General features: G+C 68.3%; 2 protein-coding genes across 2 annotated transcripts; one reads left to right on the top strand and one right to left on the bottom strand.

Moving 5' to 3' along the window:
• Nucleotides 1-1,105: 1,105 nt before the first annotated feature.
• LOC123035256 (cytochrome P450 11B, mitochondrial-like) lies at nt 1,106-9,914 on the top strand. The gene is made up of 9 exons (XM_044453244.1): nt 1,106-1,365; nt 4,171-4,326; nt 4,982-5,181; nt 5,453-5,656; nt 6,351-6,505; nt 7,231-7,397; nt 8,324-8,402; nt 9,206-9,397; nt 9,801-9,914. The coding sequence occupies exons 1-9, from the start codon at nt 1,106-1,108 to the stop codon at nt 9,912-9,914; spliced, it is 1,527 nt and encodes a 508-aa protein (XP_044309179.1).
• Nucleotides 9,915-11,812: 1,898 nt separating this feature from the next.
• Nucleotides 11,813-18,621, bottom strand: LOC123035255 (TBC1 domain family member 20-like). Its single transcript, XM_044453243.1, has 8 exons — nt 18,573-18,621; nt 17,030-17,218; nt 16,301-16,381; nt 14,865-15,051; nt 13,806-13,907; nt 13,498-13,639; nt 12,727-12,911; nt 11,813-12,330 (listed from the first exon to the last, which is right to left on the bottom strand). Exons 1-8 carry the CDS (start codon nt 18,619-18,621, stop codon nt 12,078-12,080), a joined length of 1,188 nt encoding a protein of 395 aa, XP_044309178.1. The 3' UTR covers nt 11,813-12,077.
• Nucleotides 18,622-18,852: the final 231 nt, after the last annotated feature.

Raw genomic sequence — 18,852 nt, 5'->3', positions numbered from 1 at the left:
CCTTCCCAGCTTGCCTGCATCTTTCTTGGAGTCTGGTGCCCAGAACTGGCCCCAGGGCCCCAGGTGAGGCCTAACGGGGAGGGGGGGGGGAGACCCCACAGCTTTCTGTTGTTATGAGGGAGGGAGAGCAGTGCCTCCTGCGCCACATGCCCCCGCCTGGCAGCATGGCATGGGGCCCTCTCAGACCCCTCCTCATTCCCACTCTGGGTGCCCTTCCTCTCCTGGGGGAGCTGCCCCCTGCGGGATCGTGTGCATTGCTCTCGGCTGCGCGTTTCTCTTCTCCACAAAATCCCTTTCCGGGTTTGATGACCAAAACGGTGCCACTCCAGGGCAGTGCGGGGTCGCCCCACGCTGGATTTGTGGGAGCGGAATAGTCTTGGCCATTGCCGTTCGGACCTTTGCTAGCCACCCCCGCCGTCCCCAGCCAGTGTGGCCACCCCCCCGCCCAGCCACCCCCACAGATCTTCTCTGGGCCTTTGGCACCCGGCTGCCGCAAACTAGCCCAACGCCTTGGCCCTGGCTGTGGAAGACGGGGCATCCCTGCGGGTCCCTTGCCTTGTGCGTGGCAACAGGACGCAGGCGGCGACCCGGCCCGTGCAGGCGATGGGGCAGTGCTTGCGCCGGAGCTTGGAGCAGGAAGCCCCGCCGGGGAGGGTGGGCTACGGAGCACCTCCCCAGTGGCGAGTCCGGTGCTACGGAACAGCACGGGTGCTTTGCCCAGCTCACTGGCCCCAGCACAAGGAGCTGCCCCGGGGAGTCCCCACCGAATGCAACTTCTGCCCCTTGCTTTGCCGAGCCACCGCTCCTGCGCTCGGACAGGCCTTCCGCTTGCGGGGGAGACTGGCTCCGGGGCCCCTCCTCTGGCAGGCGGCCGCCTACGAAGCCCTTTGCACCGGCCATTTTTCTTCCGTGCCGAGGAGCTCCTGGGACGCCACAGCTGGCACCCCCACGGGGGGAGCTGCCCCCTTGCCTGCTCTGCGGCCCCAGTGCCGGCCCTCGGCTGGGGGAGGTCCCAGCGGCAGTATAAGAGCTGCTGCTCCCTGCAGGAGAGAGCCTTGACGAGGGGCTGCTGGAGGGCACTGCGTGGCCCGGCAGAGGAGGGGCGATGGGGGCCCATGGCCGGCTGAGCTCCCAGGCGGCTCGCCGCAGCATTTCCCGCACCCTCTGGTCCGGGCAGCCCTGCCGCTCGGCGGCCACCGTGGTGGCTACTCAGCCGGCCGCCTCCAAGGTGCTGCCCTTCGAGGCCATTCCGCACAGCGGCCACAACGCCTGGATCAACCTCTTCCAGTTCTGGAGGAGCAACAGCTTCCAGAACCTGCACCACGTCATGCAAAGGAACTTCCAGAACCTGGGGCCCATCTACAGGTGAGCCCCCCACCCTCCGCGGCTGCCCCATCTCCTGCCCCGCATGCTGCCTTCAGGGATTGCCCGAGCGGGTCCCCACCGGAGGCGCTGCAGCGTGGAGCAGCCCCTGGCGACCCCGTGCGGCACTGCCCGCTTGGCCGAGCCATAGCCCCACCGGACACGGCACTCCCGCCGGCCCTGCGCCCACTGAGCGGGCCGGGGGGTCCGTGTGGGCTGTGCGGATGGGCAGAGGGTCGCTCTGGGTGGCCTTGCGCTCCCCCGAGTGTAATGAGAAGGACGGAGGCCACCGGCGGTCATGGGGCTGCACGGCTCCCAGTAGGCGCCGCTTGCCTTCACAGGGGGTGGGGGGCATGGAAGTCCCTAGCTCCAGCGTCGGCAGGGCTGGCCCAGACCTTCTGCTGCTGGAGGCAGGAGCCCAGGGGGCCCGCTGGGGATGGGCCTGCGCAGGCTGCTTCGGGGGGGGGGGGGCTCTGCTGGGCAGGCACCCAGCGCCTAGGCAGGGCTTCGCGGGGCTGGGCGGTTCGGCTGCCTCTGCCCTGGAAGGTCCCGCTGTCCGTCCCATCCCTTGCCTTGCCCTGGGAGATCCATGGATGAAGGCGGCCAGGAGAGCCGCACAGCCGCCTGCCTGCCGGGTGTGTCTGCACGCGCTCCTGCCCCTGGATGCCCAGGCAGGGAGCCGGGAGCGGAAAGCGCCACCTTTGCGGTCCAGAACCGAACCCTCGGGAGCCGGCAGCCCTGCTTGGGCAAGACCTCGGCGCACAAGCCAGCAGAAGGCTCAGTTCTCTGGGGGGGCCCTGGCGGGGGCGAGGAGCATGTGTTAGCAGCCTGGAGTGCTTGTGCTGGGGGGGGGCACGGGGGGGGGGGCTTGGGCCAGGAGCAGGGGCAGCCCCCTGTGCCAGAGGGTCCCGGGCAGCCTCCCTTCCTGTCGGAAAGGCCGGTCATGCACGATACGGCTTGCAGAAACACCTAAGCGGATGCACGTGATTGACAGTGCAGTAGGAACATTTCAAATATGTGCCAACTTACCCCATCCTAGCAGAGTAGACCCGGAAGAGAACCCAGCGCACCGCAGCCCAAGGGCTGCACTTGAGTCATGGGTCTCACCGGATCTCGAGGCAGGTTTGGTTGCGAGATCCATGATGCCACGATCCCTCGGCCTTGCCTGCAGCAAATGTGAGGCGCAGAATTACCTACTGGCAGTGGCCTCTCTCTCTCCAAGACTTGCTCCCGGGGTGCATATTCACAGCAGATGAGCCGAATCATGGAATAGTAGTGCTGGAGGGGGTCCCGAAGGCCATCTAGTCCACCCCCTGCTGTTGCAGGACACCAGTCACACCACCCCACTCAGAGGGCTGCCCAGTTTCTGCCTGAATGTCCCCAGTGGGGAGAGCACCCCCCCTCCGGGCAGCCGGTCCCACAGCCCCATTGCTCTGACTTGGGGAAGCTCTTCCTGATGCCCAGCCTGGACCTGGGTTGCCGCAGCTCAGCCTGATCCTTCCGGCTCCTGCACTCCGGCATCAGCAAGAGGAGATCTTGGCCTTCCTCTCTGTGGCAGCCTTTGAGAGCCAGCAGGAGTCTGTGGGGTGGCAGGGGGTTCAAGGGAGAGCTGAGCAGAGGGGCACTCCTGCAGGGGGGCTGCCCGGGGTCCTTGGGCAGCCACGGTGCAACAGGAGGCAGACGGGGGGCGCCTCTGAGCTCCCGCCTCAGGCGCTGAAGGGGTTTTCCTCCAGTGAGTGTGCTGGGCCCGGACTGTGCTGGGTCTCCTGCCAAGCCCCAGAAGAAGCCCTTCCGCCTTGCCCCCCCGCCACCATGTGGGCCGGCAGTGAGGAGGACAGCCTGGGTGGGTCTGGCAGCCTGGGGGGCATCCCAGTTACCATCCTTCTCCTTCATCTTCAGGTCACATTCATGAAATGCTTTGCTAAAATCGAGGGCAGCAGAATTCCTCAAGATTCCTTTCATTTGGAATGAATAAGCATAGGTTTGCTTGTCTGAGGAAGCGCTGCCTGGGAGGGCTTGGGGGGGGCCCTCAGGTTGCCTTGTGTTCTTGTCGCTATGTGCTGTCGAGTCGTCTCTGACTTGCGTGACCCCAAGGACGAGAGCCTTCCAGGGCCCCGTCCTTGGCAGCCCTTGGAGAGCCGAGGCCGGGGCTTCCGTCCGATGATGCCTCGGTGAATGACATCCGCAACCATAACGGTCAGCAGCAAATAGAAAAATCTTTGGCTGCCAAGGAAAGGCCCCCCAGAGAGGAATCCTGTGTCATCGGCTCCCCCACCTGGCCACCACGGCAGTAACGGGGGTCAGGCGTGGGTCCCACAAGCTCCCCTGAGGGGGTAGCATCCTTTGAGGTTGGTTAGCCCTTGATCATGAAATCACAGGCACTGGAGCAGTTTGGGGGCCTGAAAGGGCCCCCGAAAGCCATGATGCTGGGTGGTGCAATCCCAAGGTGGTCCATGAGGCACAGTGATGCGGTGGCAGCGCATGGGTTCTGGGTAGCAGGTTGCCCGTGGCAACGAACCGTGTTGGCCAACCTCGCGAGGCAGGAGACGGGTTAACCCACCAGGCACGCCGGCAGCCTGTGGGGCGGGGGGAAGAGCGCCCACTGGGGCGTCCTTGCAACTGAGGGGGCAGGTCATGGGGGAGGGTCTGCTTGAGGGCACGAGAGGGAGGGAGAGTGTGGGCTCGGGGTGGGTCCGCCCTCTTCCCGACTGAGGAGCGCTCTCCGGCGCGCCCCTCCTCAGTCCTGGCGCTGGGCCAGGGCCGCTGGGGCCACGCGCGGCGAGCTCCTGACGCCGTCCCGGTCGGCAGGGAGAAGCTGGGCACCCACGACAGCATCAACGTGTTCCTGCCCCACGACGCCGCCCAGCTCTTCCGGGCCGAGGGGACCCTCCCGCGTCGGATGGGCATCGATGCCTGGACTGCCCACCGCGAACTGCGGAACCAGAACTGCGGCATCTTCCTTCTGTAAGTGGGGGGGACCGCCTGTGGCCACCCCCTCCGTCACTCCCAGTCCCCACGCATGTGGAGAGCTTTGCATGTGGAAGGCCGCGGTTCGGCCTGCGGGTTGCTCTGGGCCAGGGACAATTCTCAGCCTGGGGAGGGGGCGTTCTGGGACCACATGGAGCCATGGAGGGGCAAGGAGCACGTTCGCAATTCAGCCCCCACCTTGTTAGTCGAGGAAGCCTTGGCCTCAGCCATCCCCCAGGCCGGTGCTCGCCAAAGCGTTTGACTACAACTCCCAGCATGCCCTGCCAAGCACAGCCGGGGACATGGAAATCAAGTCTTTGGGAGCTGGGGAGAGGAGGGAATGCTGCGGACTGATGCACGGGGTGGGGGGGGCACCTTCTGTTTTCTCTCTGGCAGAGCGGAGCTCCAGGGACTCCCAAAATGCCAGCAGGCATGGCTTGAATCCGTCCCTGGCTTGAATCCGTCCGGCCAGTGGGGGCACATCCCAGGCTTTCACGGGGGCGCCTGGGATGCCTCACGGCGAAGCAGGGCGGGGGCGGGGAAGGTGGCCAGAAGGGGCTGGCGGGGGGGCGGCTCTGTGGGAGGCACAGTGCGCGGGCCCCTTCACGGTGCCTGCAGCCCGGGGCCTCCTGGCATGTCCTTTGCCACACAGAAATGGGGAGAAGTGGCTTTCGGACCGGCTCATCCTCAACAAGGAGGTGATCAGTCTCATGGGTGCCCGCAAGTTCCTGCCCTTCCTGGACACCGTGGCCGAGGATTTCGTGGACTTCTTGCACCGGCAGATCCGGAAGAACAGCCGGGGCTCGCTCACAGTTGACCTGTACCACGACCTGTTTCGCTTCACACTGGAAGGTAAGCGGCAGTCCCGAGATGGGCTTGGCTGCCCCACTTCCCCCGACAGCATCGCCGCGTCCCCTCGGCACCCTCCCCGCCTCGAAACAGCTCTTTCAGCCCTGCGCATTGGAGCGGCTTCCCTCCGCAGCTCGGCTGGCCCCTTTCCAGCCCAGGCAGCCCCTTCCCCTTGTAGTCCAGCACATCTGGGGCACCAGGCTGGGGAAGGCGCCCCTGCCCGTGCCCCTGCCCTGCCCGGGGTCCGCTCTCACAGCCTCTGCCCCTCCGGCAGCCAGCAGCTACGTCCTGTACGGAGAGCGCCTGGGCCTCCTGGAGGAGAGGCCCAGGCCAGAGTCACAGCAGTTCATCGAGGCCGTGGAGACGATGCTGAAGACCACCCTCCCGCTGCTCTTCATCCCGCCGGGCGTCATGCGCTGGGTGCACAGGGGCCTCTGGCTGGACCACGTGGCCGCCTGGGATGCCATCTTCAAGCACGGTCAGCCCTGCCGCCGCCCTGTGATCAGGGCCGGGGAGGGGGGGGCAGCCCTCTGCCCCTCCCGTGGGATGCAGCAGGGTGGTGGGGCCGCTGTGGAGCCCTGGGCGGGGGGCAATAGGCCAACGTGCCTGGAAGACACCAGGTCTCGGCGCATGAAGCGGGGGGCCAGTCCAAAGTGCCAGGCCCAGGCACCCCGGGCTGCAACCTCCTCTGGGATGGGGGGCACCAGGAGCAGGCCCGGGCCAGTGGGGGTGCCTCAGCTCGGGCAGGCAGCGGCCCCTTGGAGGGCCTGCTTTGTCTGCCCCACGACCTTGCGGAAGTCCCCCAGAGGGGAGGGGCAGCAGTGCGTGAGCCATGGCCGGCTTGGGGCGACTGGGCATGCTCAGCCCAGCCCAGCCCAGAGGCGTGTCTGGCCCATGCCTCTTACGCAGGCCCGCGCAGACACAGGCACATGTGCGCGCACACATCTGCTCGCTTGGGGAGACCCACAGGCCCTGCCAGCTGCTGCAGGGGGAAGGGGCAGCGTGGCCCCCGTGTGCCACCCCCCGGGCTCGCACAGCCGCCCCTCCTGGCAGCCCCCGCGCCTCCCACTCAGGGGCAGCCCGTTCCCTGGCCATCCAGCACGATGCGCTTGGGCGCTGGGAGGAGGGCTGTCCCCTGGCGAGCCTGGGCAAGCTTCCTGCTCCTTCCGCAGCTGACAGATGCATCCAGAACATCTACCAGGAGTTCTGCGTGGCGCAGCCCTGCAAGTACTCCGGGATCATGTCCGAGCTGCTGCTGCAGGAGGAGATGTCCCTGGACTGCATCAAGGCCAACATGATCGAGCTGACGGCAGGCGGGGTGGAGACGGTGAGTGGGCTGCCTGGGGAGCGACCGCATCTGGGCTCGCCCTGCCTCAGTGACCTGCATGGAAGCCCCGGGAGGACCCCCTGAGCAGAGCGCCTTGCGGGGTCCCGGCCAGGCTGCACGGCCGGCCCCTCCACAAGAGCCGTGCTGCCTGAGGAACGCCGGAGTTCGGCGGGAGGACCCCAGTCTGGGGCACCTGTCTGGGCTGGACATCCACGGCCTCCTGGCTCAGGAGCACCCCGCAGAGAAGCCTGCCGAGGGCTGAGTCCCGCTCAGAGCACCCGGTGGGTGGCTGCCCAGGCCCAGTGTGACCCCTCCAGCGGCTGAGAGGGCTCGTCACATCCTGAGGCTGTTTGTCGGCTGCACTGTCCGGCCACCAGCAAGACGGGGAGATATAAATCACGGGGGCCGTGAAGACAGCCACGAGACATGCCCACCCCGACGTCGCACGCAAGCGCTCCCTCTGCCCAGGATCCCGTGAGCCCCAAGCCTCGGGCAGAAGCCTGTCGCCCTCCTGCCCTCAGGAGGCGCCTTTGCAAGCTCAGGCAACCTCGTGTGCATTCAGGGGGGCGCAACACGCAGCGCGACGGCCCCCGCCCCGCCTGCCCAGGGGCTCTCTGGGGAGCTCCGCGGGCCCAGAGTGGCGCGGGGGCAGTGGGTTCCGCCCCCCCGTGCCCGGTGGGCGCCCGCGTCCCTGCCGGCCCTGACCGGCCCCTCTCCCGCCCCAGACCGCCATGCCGCTGCTGTTCACCCTCTTCGAGCTGGCCCGCAACCCGCAGGTCCAGGCCGCCGTCCGCGAGGAGATCCGCCGCGCCGACGCGCTCGGGCCCCAGGAGCTCTCCAAGGTGCTGAGCGGCCTGCCGCTGCTCAAGGGGGCGATCAAGGAGACCCTGAGGCAAGCGAGGGCGAGGCGCGGGGGGGGGGGGCTGGCTCCCGGCCGGAGAAGGGGGAGCCCAGGCGCGCGCGCGGGGCCCCACGAGCCCTTTCACAACGCCGAATCGGGGAGGGGAGGTGGCGGTTTTGGGGTCAGGCGCTGCAGGCCTTCCCATTTCCAGAGGCGGGCCATCCTATTCACCTCCCCGCCCGCGAAGGCTCGGAGCATCCCGGCTGGCGCCGCCGCCTCCCCTTCGCAGTCCTCTCCCCGCCCCGAGCCCAGCCGGCACCTGGAGCGCCTTCCTCGGCCGGGCAGGAAGCCCCGGGGAGCCCGGGGTGGGCGGCGCAGAGGCCGCGGCGCCGGCGCTTCGCCCGCTTCGGCTGAGGTCCGGAGCTCGCTTGGGCGCCCAGCTCCGCCTCCCTCCCGGCCCGGCACTAAGTTCCTAAACTGTGTCGGCCGCCGGCTGCTGGGGGTGCGAGGCTGCGGTCGCCGCTCCTCTGGTCCGGAGGGCTGCCGCACCGAGCATTCCTCCGAAGAGGCTGACACACGTGCGGGGAAAAGGGACGCAGGAGACCCTCTCGGGACGCTTGGCCGCAATCTGCCCGACAGCGCCCCTTTCGCGGTTTCCAGCCCCTCCTGGACCTGACGCTGCCCTCCACTTCTGTCCCTGAACTGGCCCTCCCACTCCTTTTAGCCCCCCCCCCCCCCCCGGGATGAGGCCCATGCTCAGCTGCAGGGCGCGAGCAGCATGGACGGATCCAGCTCCCCAGAGCCGCATCCAGACGTGCACGGCCTCCGACTGGAGCTGGGGCCCGCTCAGTCAAGCTCTCCTGGAATGGGAGGCCTCCTTGGCCACCCTCGGAGCCCGGGTGGTCCCGATCCCCCCTTCAGCAAGCAGGAGGGGCAGCAGCAGCCTGCCCTCACCCGATGGCCTTTTCCTCTCGCAGGCTGTATCCCGTGGGGATTACCGTGCAGCGCTACCCCGTGCGGGACATGGTGCTCCAGAATTACCACGTGCCGGCTGGGGTGAGTGCGCGGGGCTGGCTCGGCTGGCCGCCCGCGTCCCGGGCAGAGGGCGCTCCCGGCTGCAGTGCCCTGGCACACGCAGCTCCTGCCGCGCAGAGGGCGAGGCTTCGTGGCGTCTGCCTTGCACCCGGGGCCCTGTTTCGACCCCCACCCACCCCAGGCACTGCGGACTGGGAAACGGCTCAGCGAGAGACCGGGGGGAGGGCTTGCCCACCACAGTGCCTGTTCTGACGGAAAGGAGTCTCTGCCCTTCGGCTCAGGGACGCGGCCCAGCCTTGCGATGACTGATGGGATGCGCTCAGTCCCGCGGCAGAAAGTGCCCGGCCCCCCACCTGCCCGAGAGCCGCCTCGCCTCGCCTGGCCTCAATGTGCAATGCTCCTCACCGGCCAGCCCTGCAGGGTCGGTGCAGGAGCGACCCCAGCTTCGTCTACGGAGCAATCCTTCGGGAATATTTCCATGCCACGCCTCAGCCCCCAAAGGGCTCCCAAACCCGTCAGTGAGCTCAGGCCATCCAGGAGGCACGACCGACACAGAAAAAGGGACCGGGGGAGAACACGGGCGGACGGACAGCCCCGCTTTGCTTCTCCTGTGGCGGGGTGGGTTGGGGGAGCAGCCCAACTAGCAGCCCAGCTGCCCCCCCGGGACCCCGAGCCAGGCAGCCCCGTCGCGTGTGGCAGTGCCGGGAGTGACTGGGAGCAGCGGGGCCTCTTGCGGAGGATCGACCCCGGGGGCTGGGATGCCGGGGGGGCGCGGGCGCATTGCCAGGTGAGTCGGCCCGCCAGGAGCTGCGTCTCCCCCGCAGACCCTGTGCCAGGTGTCCCTCTACTCCATGGGCCGGAGCCCGGTGGTGTTCCGCAACCCGGAGCGCTACGACCCGACCCGCTGGCTCGGCAAGCAGGACAACGGCTTCAAGGCGCTGGCCTTCGGCTTCGGGGCCCGGCAGTGCATCGGGCGGCGGCTGGCGGAGGCCGAGATGCAGCTCTTCCTCATGCACGTGAGTCAGCGGGGGCGCGCTGGGGGCGCCGGGGAGCGGGGCTGTTGGGCGGGGGGCTCCGAGCAGACGGGGAACAGGCTGGCTCCCTCTCGCGGCTCGTCCGGAACAGCATCCATGAGACAGTGGCCAAGCTTGGCCCAGCCCCGCACAGATCTTGCCACACCAGGGCCTGTCTTGGGTGCCGCACCCCGGAAAGGGTGTGCAGAGCCAGGGCGGGTGTAGGAGAGGGCCCCAAGATGACCCACGGGCTGGGGCACATCCCCCGTGGGGAAAGGGGGCGGGCGTGGGCCTCTTTGGCCGAGAACAAGGGCAAGGGAGGGAGGACACCTGCTGAGGGAACGTGGGGGGCAGGAAGGGGCCCGCAGCCACTGCTGTGGGGCTGCCACTGTGCTTGTCCCCCCAGGTCCTGCGGAACTTCAGGGTCGACACCGTCTCCAAGGCCGACATCAAGACCGTCTACAGCTTCGTCCTCATGCCCGGGAAGCCCCCTCTGCTCACCTTCCGGCCCCTCAACTAGGCAGCCTGGCGAGGCGAGGCCGGCGGGTGGCTCCCCCCCAGCACCCCCTCGCAGGAAATACCTCAGGGGACTGTGCCCTGCTGCCCGGGTCTGGATCGGGGGCCGTGGGGAGAGCCCCCCCCATGATTCTCCCTCTCCTAGCACGTGTGAAGTACAACCACGAGCCAGCGGGCACCCAGGTCAGCCTTCCCCAACCAGCCTCCCTCCTGATGGGCTGGACTACAGCTCCCAGCACCCCCGGCCTGCATGACCTCTGCCCACTGTGGGAAGCACGATGGAGAGCAACATGTATTTCCTTGGCTCTGTTCGCATCCTGCCTTTCCTTCGCGGAGCCCAGAGCAGCAGGACTGCCCTCTGCTGATCCTGGCAAGCGCCTTGTGTGCAGAGGCGGCAGAGGCCAGTGGCCGGCCCAGGCGCCCGGGATGCGCCCGCCGTGTCTGCGCCCGCCCCATCCCAGTCTTGCCTCCCTCCTTCGTTCTCAGAGGGGCCAATGCCTCCAGCAGCCGAAGCAAATAAACCGCTCGCAGAACCTCACCACGCCTGCCTGCGTGTGACTGCAGCCCGCGGCGGCTCTTGCGCGTCTCCCAGCACCTTAGCCGGACAGGGTGTCGTCGGTGTGGCTAATGGGAAGGGGAGCCCCATCCGGCCTCCGCTGGCCTTTCTCCTCTCTCTGTTTCCCCATGAAAGTCTGCCACAGAACGGCAGTGGCCAGGCAGGGCTGCCGAGCGCCACGTTCCTGCGTGCAGCAAAGGGCCAGGAGCGCCCGGCACAGCCCTGCCCCATTCGGAAGGCGCCCCAGAGCGGCCTCCCCGGGCCTCCCTTGCTTCTGCGCCGACACAGGCCCTGCCCGTGGCTGCGCGGCCTCCGCGGAGGAGGAGGCGAGGTCGCGTGAACGCAACGTGCAGACCCAGCAACAGACCTCAGGGGTTTATTTTCCGTAATAAAGAGCTCCCGGCTTTGACGAACCATCCTTGACCCAACAGAGTCCGGGTTTGCTTGTCCACGAGGCGAGTGATGGGGCCGAGCAGAGGCGGGCGGCTTTAGCAGGGAGCGTGGCCTGGAGCGTGGCCTGCCCAGCGGCCTCATAGGCGGCAGTGCATGGAAGGGAAGGGAAGGGAAGGGAAGGGAAGGGAAGGGGGCCACCATCTGGTTTACAAGGGCCACTCCGGCACTTCCGCTTTGGATGAAGATTGGATAGCGAGGCCATCAATAGGGGTACATAAACAGACTGAACCGGCTTTCACTGGCATTTCTGAGCCCACCCAGCCAGCGAGGGCCACACAGCACGACCCGGCCAAGCCCCGCACCTTGGATTTCTGGTCGCAACAGCAAGCGCGCGCTGACAGCGGCCCAAGTGCGATCCCGGCAGCATGCACGGGAGCGCCCCCTCCCTCCTCGGTGCTCCTGGAGCCCAGCCACGGGACGCAGAGTGCGTGTGGACGGACGCAGAGCGCGCCAGGCGGGTGCTCAGATGCCCGTTCCAGTCGGCCAAGGCAGCGAGGAGCCTGCTGGCGCCGTGGCTGGATTCCGGTTACCCCGTTCCTTCTTGTAAACCACGGACAGCGCTCGGCCGAAGTGTGCCTCCCGACGCGCCGGAGACGCAGCCACAGGACGGGCCCTGGGCCTTCCGCTAGCAGAGCAGGGCCCCCCCACAGCCACGGCCCGCCCCCCACGCTCCTGCCCTGTCCTGTCCCCGCACCAGCCTCGCCACGCATGGCAGGGCCCAGCCCAGGCCGCTCGCTCCCCCGGCTGCAGGCCGCTGGCACGTGGCGCCGGTTCCCGCTAGCCCAGCCCAAGAGGACCCCGAGTGAGCTGCCCACGTGGGCCAGCCTGGGGCAGGGCCATGTGGCTCGGCCCAGGAGAACCACCAGTGGCTTGTGGCGCACGGGGAGGCCCGTGGGCAGGCACCCGGGGTGGCTGTAGCTCCTGGGGCAGAAGCAGCTCTGCCTGGAGGCCAAAATTCAGATCCTCGGCAAGAGGCCAGAGCCGTGAGCAAGGACGCGCAGTTCTCACTCTCCGCGGCAGGGACTGGCCACCCGTGCCTCGGCCACTCCCTGCCCTCCTGATGCTCCCGGCTCTTCGGGCGAGGCCAGAGTCCTCTTGGCCCCTCAGCAGCCCGCTTGTCCAGCGCAGGAGTCCCCGGACGAGGCCTTCCGGCCGGCGCTAGAAGAGCTGCAGGAGGAACTCAGGGGCCCAGTCGAGGGCGGTCTGCGTGACCGCCAGAGCAGCGGCCCCCAGGGTGGCCGTGATCCCCCAGACGGCCGCCTTCAGCAGGGGGCTGTGCTCGGCCGGGGGCAGGAGCCCGCCGGCCCCTGCTCGGCTGGGGGCCGCCCGCAGCTGCTGCTCCCGAAGGACGGCATCCGGGCGCTGGCATGAGGCAGCCTGCTGGAACTCCGGGAAAGAGCCGATGCTGACGCTGGAGGGGGAACGAGCAGAGGGGGGCGTGAATGAGGCCTGGAGCCCGGCAACCGGACTCCTGCCGTCTGGGGCAGGGCCACCTCAGGCCTGCGCAGCCCGTGCCTCTCAGCGTGCCGCTCTGGCCTCTGGCGGCTGCAGGGGCTGAGCCAGTGGTGCTTCTGTGGCCCCGGGGCAAGAGCAGGCCCAGGCGGGCTGCAGCAGCACAGCGGAGGAGTCCTCCCCTGAAGGGCCAAGGCAAGGGGCGGGGGCGGGACGGGGCAGGAGAGGCGCGAGCGCATGCGCACCCCGGGGTCAGGGGCCCCCCCACCGCCCGCTGGGGCCTTGGCTTGTCGATGCTCCAAATGCACAGCCGCCGCGAGCCCCCTCCCCGCCGGGCCCGGGCGGCCCCGCTCACCTCTTGTGGGGCTGCAGGGCCGCCTGCTTGGCCAGCTCGGCAGGAGGCAGGCGCTGGAAGAGCTGGTGGGCCCGGGCGACGAGGGCCTCGTAGGGCAGGTCCGGCGGGATGCGGGAGAGCAGCTGGTGGACGCTGGGCATGTCGCAGTCGCAAGCCAGCACCTCCTCCTCCCGGTGGAGGACCACCTGGGCGGGCAGAGCGCGGCGTGAGGCCGGCCCCGCCCAGAGCCCCACGGCAAGGGTCCTGCAGGGCTACGCTCCGCCCTCCTCGCCCCCCGGGGGACTCCGGAAGGGGTCCCGAGCCGGGCCCGCGTCCCTCGGCCCAGGGCTGCCTGAGCCAGCTTCCCCGCACCTGGCTCTTCCAGGCGGCTGGCCCACGAGGCCGGGCGTGCACTGCTGCCTGCAGGCGAGGGGACTCCGAGAGGCCCGGCCAGCCCAGCGCTCCGTGCGCACCGAGGCTCCACGAGACGCTGCCCTCCGGGCCAGGGGCTGCTCCAGGAGGAGGTGCCCCGGGCTCCGGGGGAGAGCGCCGCCTCCGCACCGGCTGCAGGCACACGGCTGCACCGAGCAGCCCAGGCCAGCCCCAGAGGGGGCAGGGGCGGGGGGCAGGTGCCAGGCAAGCCCCAGAGGGGGCAGGGGCGGGGGGCAGGTGCCAGGCAAGCCCCAGAGGAGGCAGGGGCGGGGGGCAGGTGCCAGGCAAGCCCCAGAGGGGGCAGGGGCGGGGGGCAGGTGCCCCCGTGGCTCCAGCCACGGGCGCCCCGCTCCGACGTACCGCAGCAGCAAAGTAGACGGGCATGAGCGGGTGGGAGGCCAGGAAGAAGTCGTAGAGGCGCAGGATGTGATGTGAGCTGGAGAGGATGTGGCCGAACCAGGTGATCAGCCAGCTCAGGGCGAAAATGGTCCCCACCTCGGCTCTGCGCGCAAAGTGGGAGCCACCAGTGAAAAGGCTCCGAAACGTAGAGCGCCAGCTCCGCCCCTCACGCCAGGCGCCCCCGTGCTCCCTACGCCTCGCCCCGTTTCGCCGCAGCTGCCCTCCTGCCCTGCCGCCTCGGACCGCGCCCCACGCTCTCCCCCACCCACCTCTGCATGAAGTCGTGGAGCCGCGGGCTCTGCCGCTGCAGGATGGGCATGAGGTAGTTGAGGATGTGCTTGGTGCTGTCCATGGTGGGGTCCATGAAGTCCCTGGAAGGTGAGCGGGACGTGGGGCGGGGCCCTGCAGGACAGCCGCCCTGGAGCAGCTGCGGCCTGTTGGGGCAGGACAGGGCAGGCCGGCCTTGGCCGGCCGAGAAGGGGCTCTGTTCCGGCCGGTGGGGGCCTGTTGCGGTTCCTTGCCAGAATCCCCCGCCCTGAACCAGGTGCAAAACGGGGGCCCAGGAAGGCGCATGCAGAACTGCAACGCGAGCAGCGTGTCCAGGCAGCTTCGGCCCAGCCGTCAGCTTCCCTGCACCGGCCCTGGCAGAGTCCTTCCAGGCACAGCTCTATCCACCCCCCGCCCCCACCCCCGGCATTCTTGCTTTCAGCAGACTGAGGAGAGGAAAGGGCCCTTTGGTGTTGCTCGGGCCAACCCGCTGGAGGCACCGTTTCCGGCTGATCTCCTGCAAATCCTCTCTGAGGAGACCCTGCTCCACTGCCGGCCTGTCCCAGCCCAGCAAATCAGCCCCCCTCAAGTCCGAGGGCCCCTTGCAGCACCCTGTCCTTTGGAGCGATCTGCCAGCCCCCTCCATGAGCAGCCCGGGGGGGGGAGTTCAGGGCCACCTCATGTGCTCTTCCGCTGATTGAAGGGCACTGGGGAGGCTACAAACCATCCGAGTACAGCCACGAGCCCTCCAGGCCCCTTCCTCAACTTTCGAGCAATCCTCTGAACACGCGGCTTCTGCACTCAGCGTCCGCGGCGAGGGAGCGGCGGCTCTCGAGTGCCGGGTGAGCCGGCCCGGTGGCCTCCATGCCCTCTTGGGAGCGTGCAAAGCTGGCTGCGGTACTGCGGAGGCGGATTTTGCCTGCGCGGGCTTTGGCCGCTGCAACGGGGGGGGGTCTCACCATGCTGGGGGGATGCTGCGGAGGCCCCCCCTCACGCCCCCTCGCCCCCCGCCCCTTCCGGCAGCTCCGCAGGGCCCGCCCCCGCCCGGTCCAGCGGCCTACCTGAGGTGCAGGGTGGACAGCCGCTCCAGCAGGGCGACGGCCGGGCGCTCGCCAGAGACCAGCAGCAGCGTCACGGCGATGTCGTGGTACCCCTGGTAGTAGTGCAGCTCGGGGTGGGCGCTCAGCACCTGCAGGATGACGCCCACCAGCTGGTCCTGAAGCACCTGGCGCTGCTCCGCGGACATGCCTGCACGGGCGAGGGAGGGGCCGGCCGTCAGGAGCGCCTCCAGGCCCTGGCGCTGCGCCCGCCGCCCACCCCGCCGCAGACGGGGCCTCGGGGCCTCGTCCCTGCTGCCTAGGCAGCTTCCCCCGCAGGGAACGCAAAGCAGCCTGCAGGAGCCGCCTCTTCCGCTCCAGGCCAGCCTAACAACAACCCCGTGAGGGAGGTTAGGCTGACCTTCACCCAGTGTGCTCCATGGCCAGGCAAGCGACCGAACCCGAGACCTCCGGACTCCGAGCATTGGAAGAGCCCGTGCAGCGGAACGGTGCAGGTGAGGGGCCAGGACTCGTGAGCGCCTAGTCCCCACTTGGCCATGGGGCTCGCGGGGTGACCCTGGGGCCTCAGTGACCCTCAGCCTGACCGGCGGACTGGGCTGTTGAATCAAACAAAAGGGGGGAGGAGGGGGGGGGGGGGGAGGAGGAGGAGGAGGAGGAGGAGGAGGCAGCAGCGGCAGTGGCAGGCCGCCTTGGGTTCCTTGCAGGAACAAAGATGGGATGGAAATAGGTAAAAATAAATATCGCTTGTCCTGAGAGCTATTGGTGGCATTTGCAGAGTAGGCAGGAATAAGACTCCAGTGGGAATGAATCAGGTCGAAGGATCAGGGGAGCAGGACGCAGGCCACTTGCAGGGAAGGCGGTGCCCGGGCGGTGGGGCCAGGCATACCTTCACAGACAGAAAGTGCATGACATAAACCCTGAGATGTCGCTCAGAGGGTTAAATGGAATTTCGCGGCAAGTGATCAGAATGAGATCTTTGAGGAATTAACCTGTCCAAATGTGATAAAAAGGAAAACCATGGAGAACTGAACATAAAAGGAGGCACAATCTTTTGTCTGACGAACTCTGCGTGGACCGGAACTCGCAAGTCCGGGCCAGGATCAGACCAGGGCAGCGGCACGTGTGCATCCGACCCCCTCTGGATCCCGGGCAGGTGCGCGGGGCGTGTCAGGAGTGGGGGGCTCTGCATGGCCTGCCGGGCCATCCCAGAGCGAAGCTCCAAGGGAAACTCACGTGGGGCAGATCCGTGGGAGGGGAGCCGTGTGGCCCTCCCTGGAGCCACGGGGGCAGCTGGCAAAGGTGCGTGGGCTGCACTGGGAGGCGCAGGGGAGTCGTGGCCTGTGGCCACTTTGAGGGGCCCTTTCGGGTGCTGCTCTGGACCTTCCCCTGGCCCCGAGACACTGCTGCCCTCCCCCTTCCCTTCCTTTCCCTTCCCTCACCTGGCGGGAAGCGGCGAGCGGAGCGGCGCACGTCCAGGAGGACCTGACTATAATCTCTGTGGTTCTGATGCACATCCCGGCCTGGGGGAGGGAGGAGAGCGCAGTGGGCAGGGGGAGGTGCCCGGCAAGACACCTTCCTGGGGTGTCACCTGTGACTCTCCGGGGGGCCGATGAAGCCAGGCAGCTGCGAGGGCAGAAGCGAGCCTGGGAGCACTTGCTCTGATGCAGATGGACGTCAGGTGCACCTACCCACAGTGCCGGAGACAGGCCAGCTGCAGCCGGGGAGCCAGCTGCCCCAGAGAACGGCGCCTTGGTCGCACCCCCAGCATGGCATGGCACCAGGTGGCCTCTGCGTGTGCCAAGAAGCGCCAATGCCCCTAGGCCGGCAGCAGAGGCTCCCTCCCACGGGCCGCGTCGAGAGCGGCAGCGGCTTTCCACAGTGGGTCTGCATGCCCGGATCCAGGCGAGCGCACATGCGTGGGGCAGACCACAACCGCCCCGGGCCCAGGCCAGAGAGCTCCGGATGCTCCAGCCTACAGTTCCCAGGATGCGCAGACACTGGCCGGCCGGCCGGCCCTGACGGGAACGGCAATCTGACAAGCCCGGAGGGCACTGGGCCGGGAGAGGCCGCCCCTTCAAGACGAATGCTGCAACCAGCAACAGGGCGGGGGGGGGGGGCTGACGGGGGAGGCGCTTTCTGCCCCCCCAGCATTGCCCCCGGAGGCGTACCTGGCTTCGGGGGAGCACTGTAGATGTTCACGCCCAGCAGCTTGGGCCACACCTTCCTGCGGATCTCATCGGTGAGGAGCCCCCCCAGGCCGAGAGCCGCCTCCCGGAGGCTCCCCACATCCACGGGGTCTCTGGTGAGGGCTCGGTGGATCTGCAGCCGCTTCTGCCCCTTCGGCGGCACGGGCGGCTCTGCGGGAAGGAGCAGGCAGGGGCGTGGGCCGCTGGGGCAGCTGCGGAGGCCTCTCGCCCGCTGCCCTCTTTGCCCCCCGCGTGGCTGCCCCTCCCGCTTTCCTCCAGACTAGGCTGGCGCGGGGTGCTGGGAGCTGCCTGCTGCCCAGCACATCTGGGGAAGGCTGGGCCGGACGCTTGTGACTGCTGGCCATCGCTGCAGGAGGAATGGGCTCGCCTCGAGTCTCCCAGCCGCAGATGGGGCGCACGGGCAGCTCTGGGGAGCCCGCCCGGGGCCTCCTCTCCCTGCTGAGGCCGCCTCCTCCCTCCCTGCCCGGCAGCTTGTGCTTGAGGCCCAGGACTGAACACAATACTCCAGCTGCGAGTGCACCAGAGTCGTACAGTGGCACCTCTGTCTCTGGAGACCTCCTTCGGGATCTTCTCACAATCCCTTTTCGTTTCAACTCCCCTACAGAGTTGGATGTCTCAGCAGCCTTGGGCACCTCACTGCTTGCCCGATTCCAGATCACTGGCGGGGAGGTTGAAAAGAGCTGGCAGCCCCAGTACAGGTGGCTGTGGGACCCCACTGGCGACCTTCCTCCATGGGAGAAACTGCCACACACGCCCACGCTGAGCTTGTCATTCTTCAATCAGATCCGCAGGAGAGCCCTGCCTTATTGCACGACTAAGTTTGCCCGAAAGGCTTTGGGGGGGGGGGGGGGGTCAAGAGCCTCAAGGCAGTCCAAGGAAACCAGGGGATGATGCAACTTGGAGTCCTGTGCTGAGCAGAGCGAGCGCAGGACCCGGTGCCCTTCCCAGCCCTGCCGTCCTGTGATTCTGTGTCTGTCCACACATGCGATACTGTGGAAGGTTAGTGAGATGGTCTCTCCTTCCGAGGGAGACAGGTTTGGCCTCTGAGCAGGGCTTGGCCTCCTCTCATATGCTTAGGAATTTCGCCTTTCATAATGCCTTCCACCTACTTCCCGGGGATGGACGCTAAGCTCCCTGGCCTGCCTTTTTCTGGAACCCCCTTGACTGCCTTTTTAAACATCGCCGGGTCGTCCATTCTCCAGTCCCCTGGCACCGAGGCTGCCCCGAGAGGCGGCAAAGCAGTGATTTCGTGCCGCATTTGCCTTCCTTAGCAACGCTGGGCTGGATCCCAGCAGCTTACGCTATCCGCCGGCCCGGGCTCAGCTTCCCTCCCTGAAGCGGCACCGGGCAAGGCGGCCGTCCAGCGCCTTCCGCGCTGCAGGAGCGGAACGGCGCTCCGGGAGCTCCTCCGCCACCGCGCCTCCCCAGCTCGCCGCAGCCTGGCCCGCCGCCCGCCGCCTGGAGAAAACCCGAACGCAAGCAGGACCGGCGGGTCCAGGGTCACGATCCAGCGCCTGCTCGGGCAGGGAAACAGAGCCCACGACTCCCGCCATGCCCCTGCTGCGGCATGCCGGGAGTTGTAGTTTCCCCGCTGCCCAGCACGCCAAGATGCTTCCCGCCGCGAAGCAAGCCTGAGAAAACGGGCGCGGGGCCGGGAAGCCTCCGCGGGGCGCACGGAGCGGGAGCGCTCGCCTTGGACCCTCCCCGGCGCGCCACCCCGGCCGGGCTGGCCGGGCCGGGCCGGGCCGGGCGCGCGCGCGCGTGCCCGAGACGGGCGCTGCCTG

This window comes from Varanus komodoensis, unplaced genomic scaffold (assembly GCF_004798865.1).
Source record: "Varanus komodoensis strain SLA01 unplaced genomic scaffold, ASM479886v1 scaffold78, whole genome shotgun sequence".
In the NCBI taxonomy this organism is placed as follows: domain Eukaryota; kingdom Metazoa; phylum Chordata; class Lepidosauria; order Squamata; family Varanidae; genus Varanus; species Varanus komodoensis.
The sequence above is the reverse complement of the archived record's forward strand: the minus strand, read 5'-3'. Positions and strand labels throughout refer to the sequence as shown.

Bases quoted from the DNA above. Each gene is read 5' to 3' on its own strand.
- LOC123035256 (XM_044453244.1), top strand. From the start codon at position 1,106: ATGGGGGCCCATGGCCGGCTGAGCTCCCAGGCGGCTCGCCGCAGCATT. The intron at 4,327-4,981 runs GTAAGTGGGGGG...TTTGCCACACAG, and splicing joins AACTGCGGCATCTTCCTTCT to AAATGGGGAGAAGTGGCTTT. The intron at 5,182-5,452 runs GTAAGCGGCAGT...CCCCTCCGGCAG, and splicing joins GTTTCGCTTCACACTGGAAG to CCAGCAGCTACGTCCTGTAC.
- LOC123035255 (XM_044453243.1), bottom strand. From the start codon at position 18,621: ATGGCGGGAGTCGTGGGCTCTGTTTCCCTGCCCGAGCAGGCGCTGGAT. The intron at 17,219-18,572 runs GTGACCCTGGAC...TCCTTCCCGCAG, and splicing joins GCCCGAGCAGGCGCTGGATC to AGCCGCCCGTGCCGCCGAAG. The intron at 13,640-13,805 runs GTGGGTGGGGGA...CTTTGCGCGCAG, and splicing joins CTCCACGACTTCATGCAGAG to AGCCGAGGTGGGGACCATTT.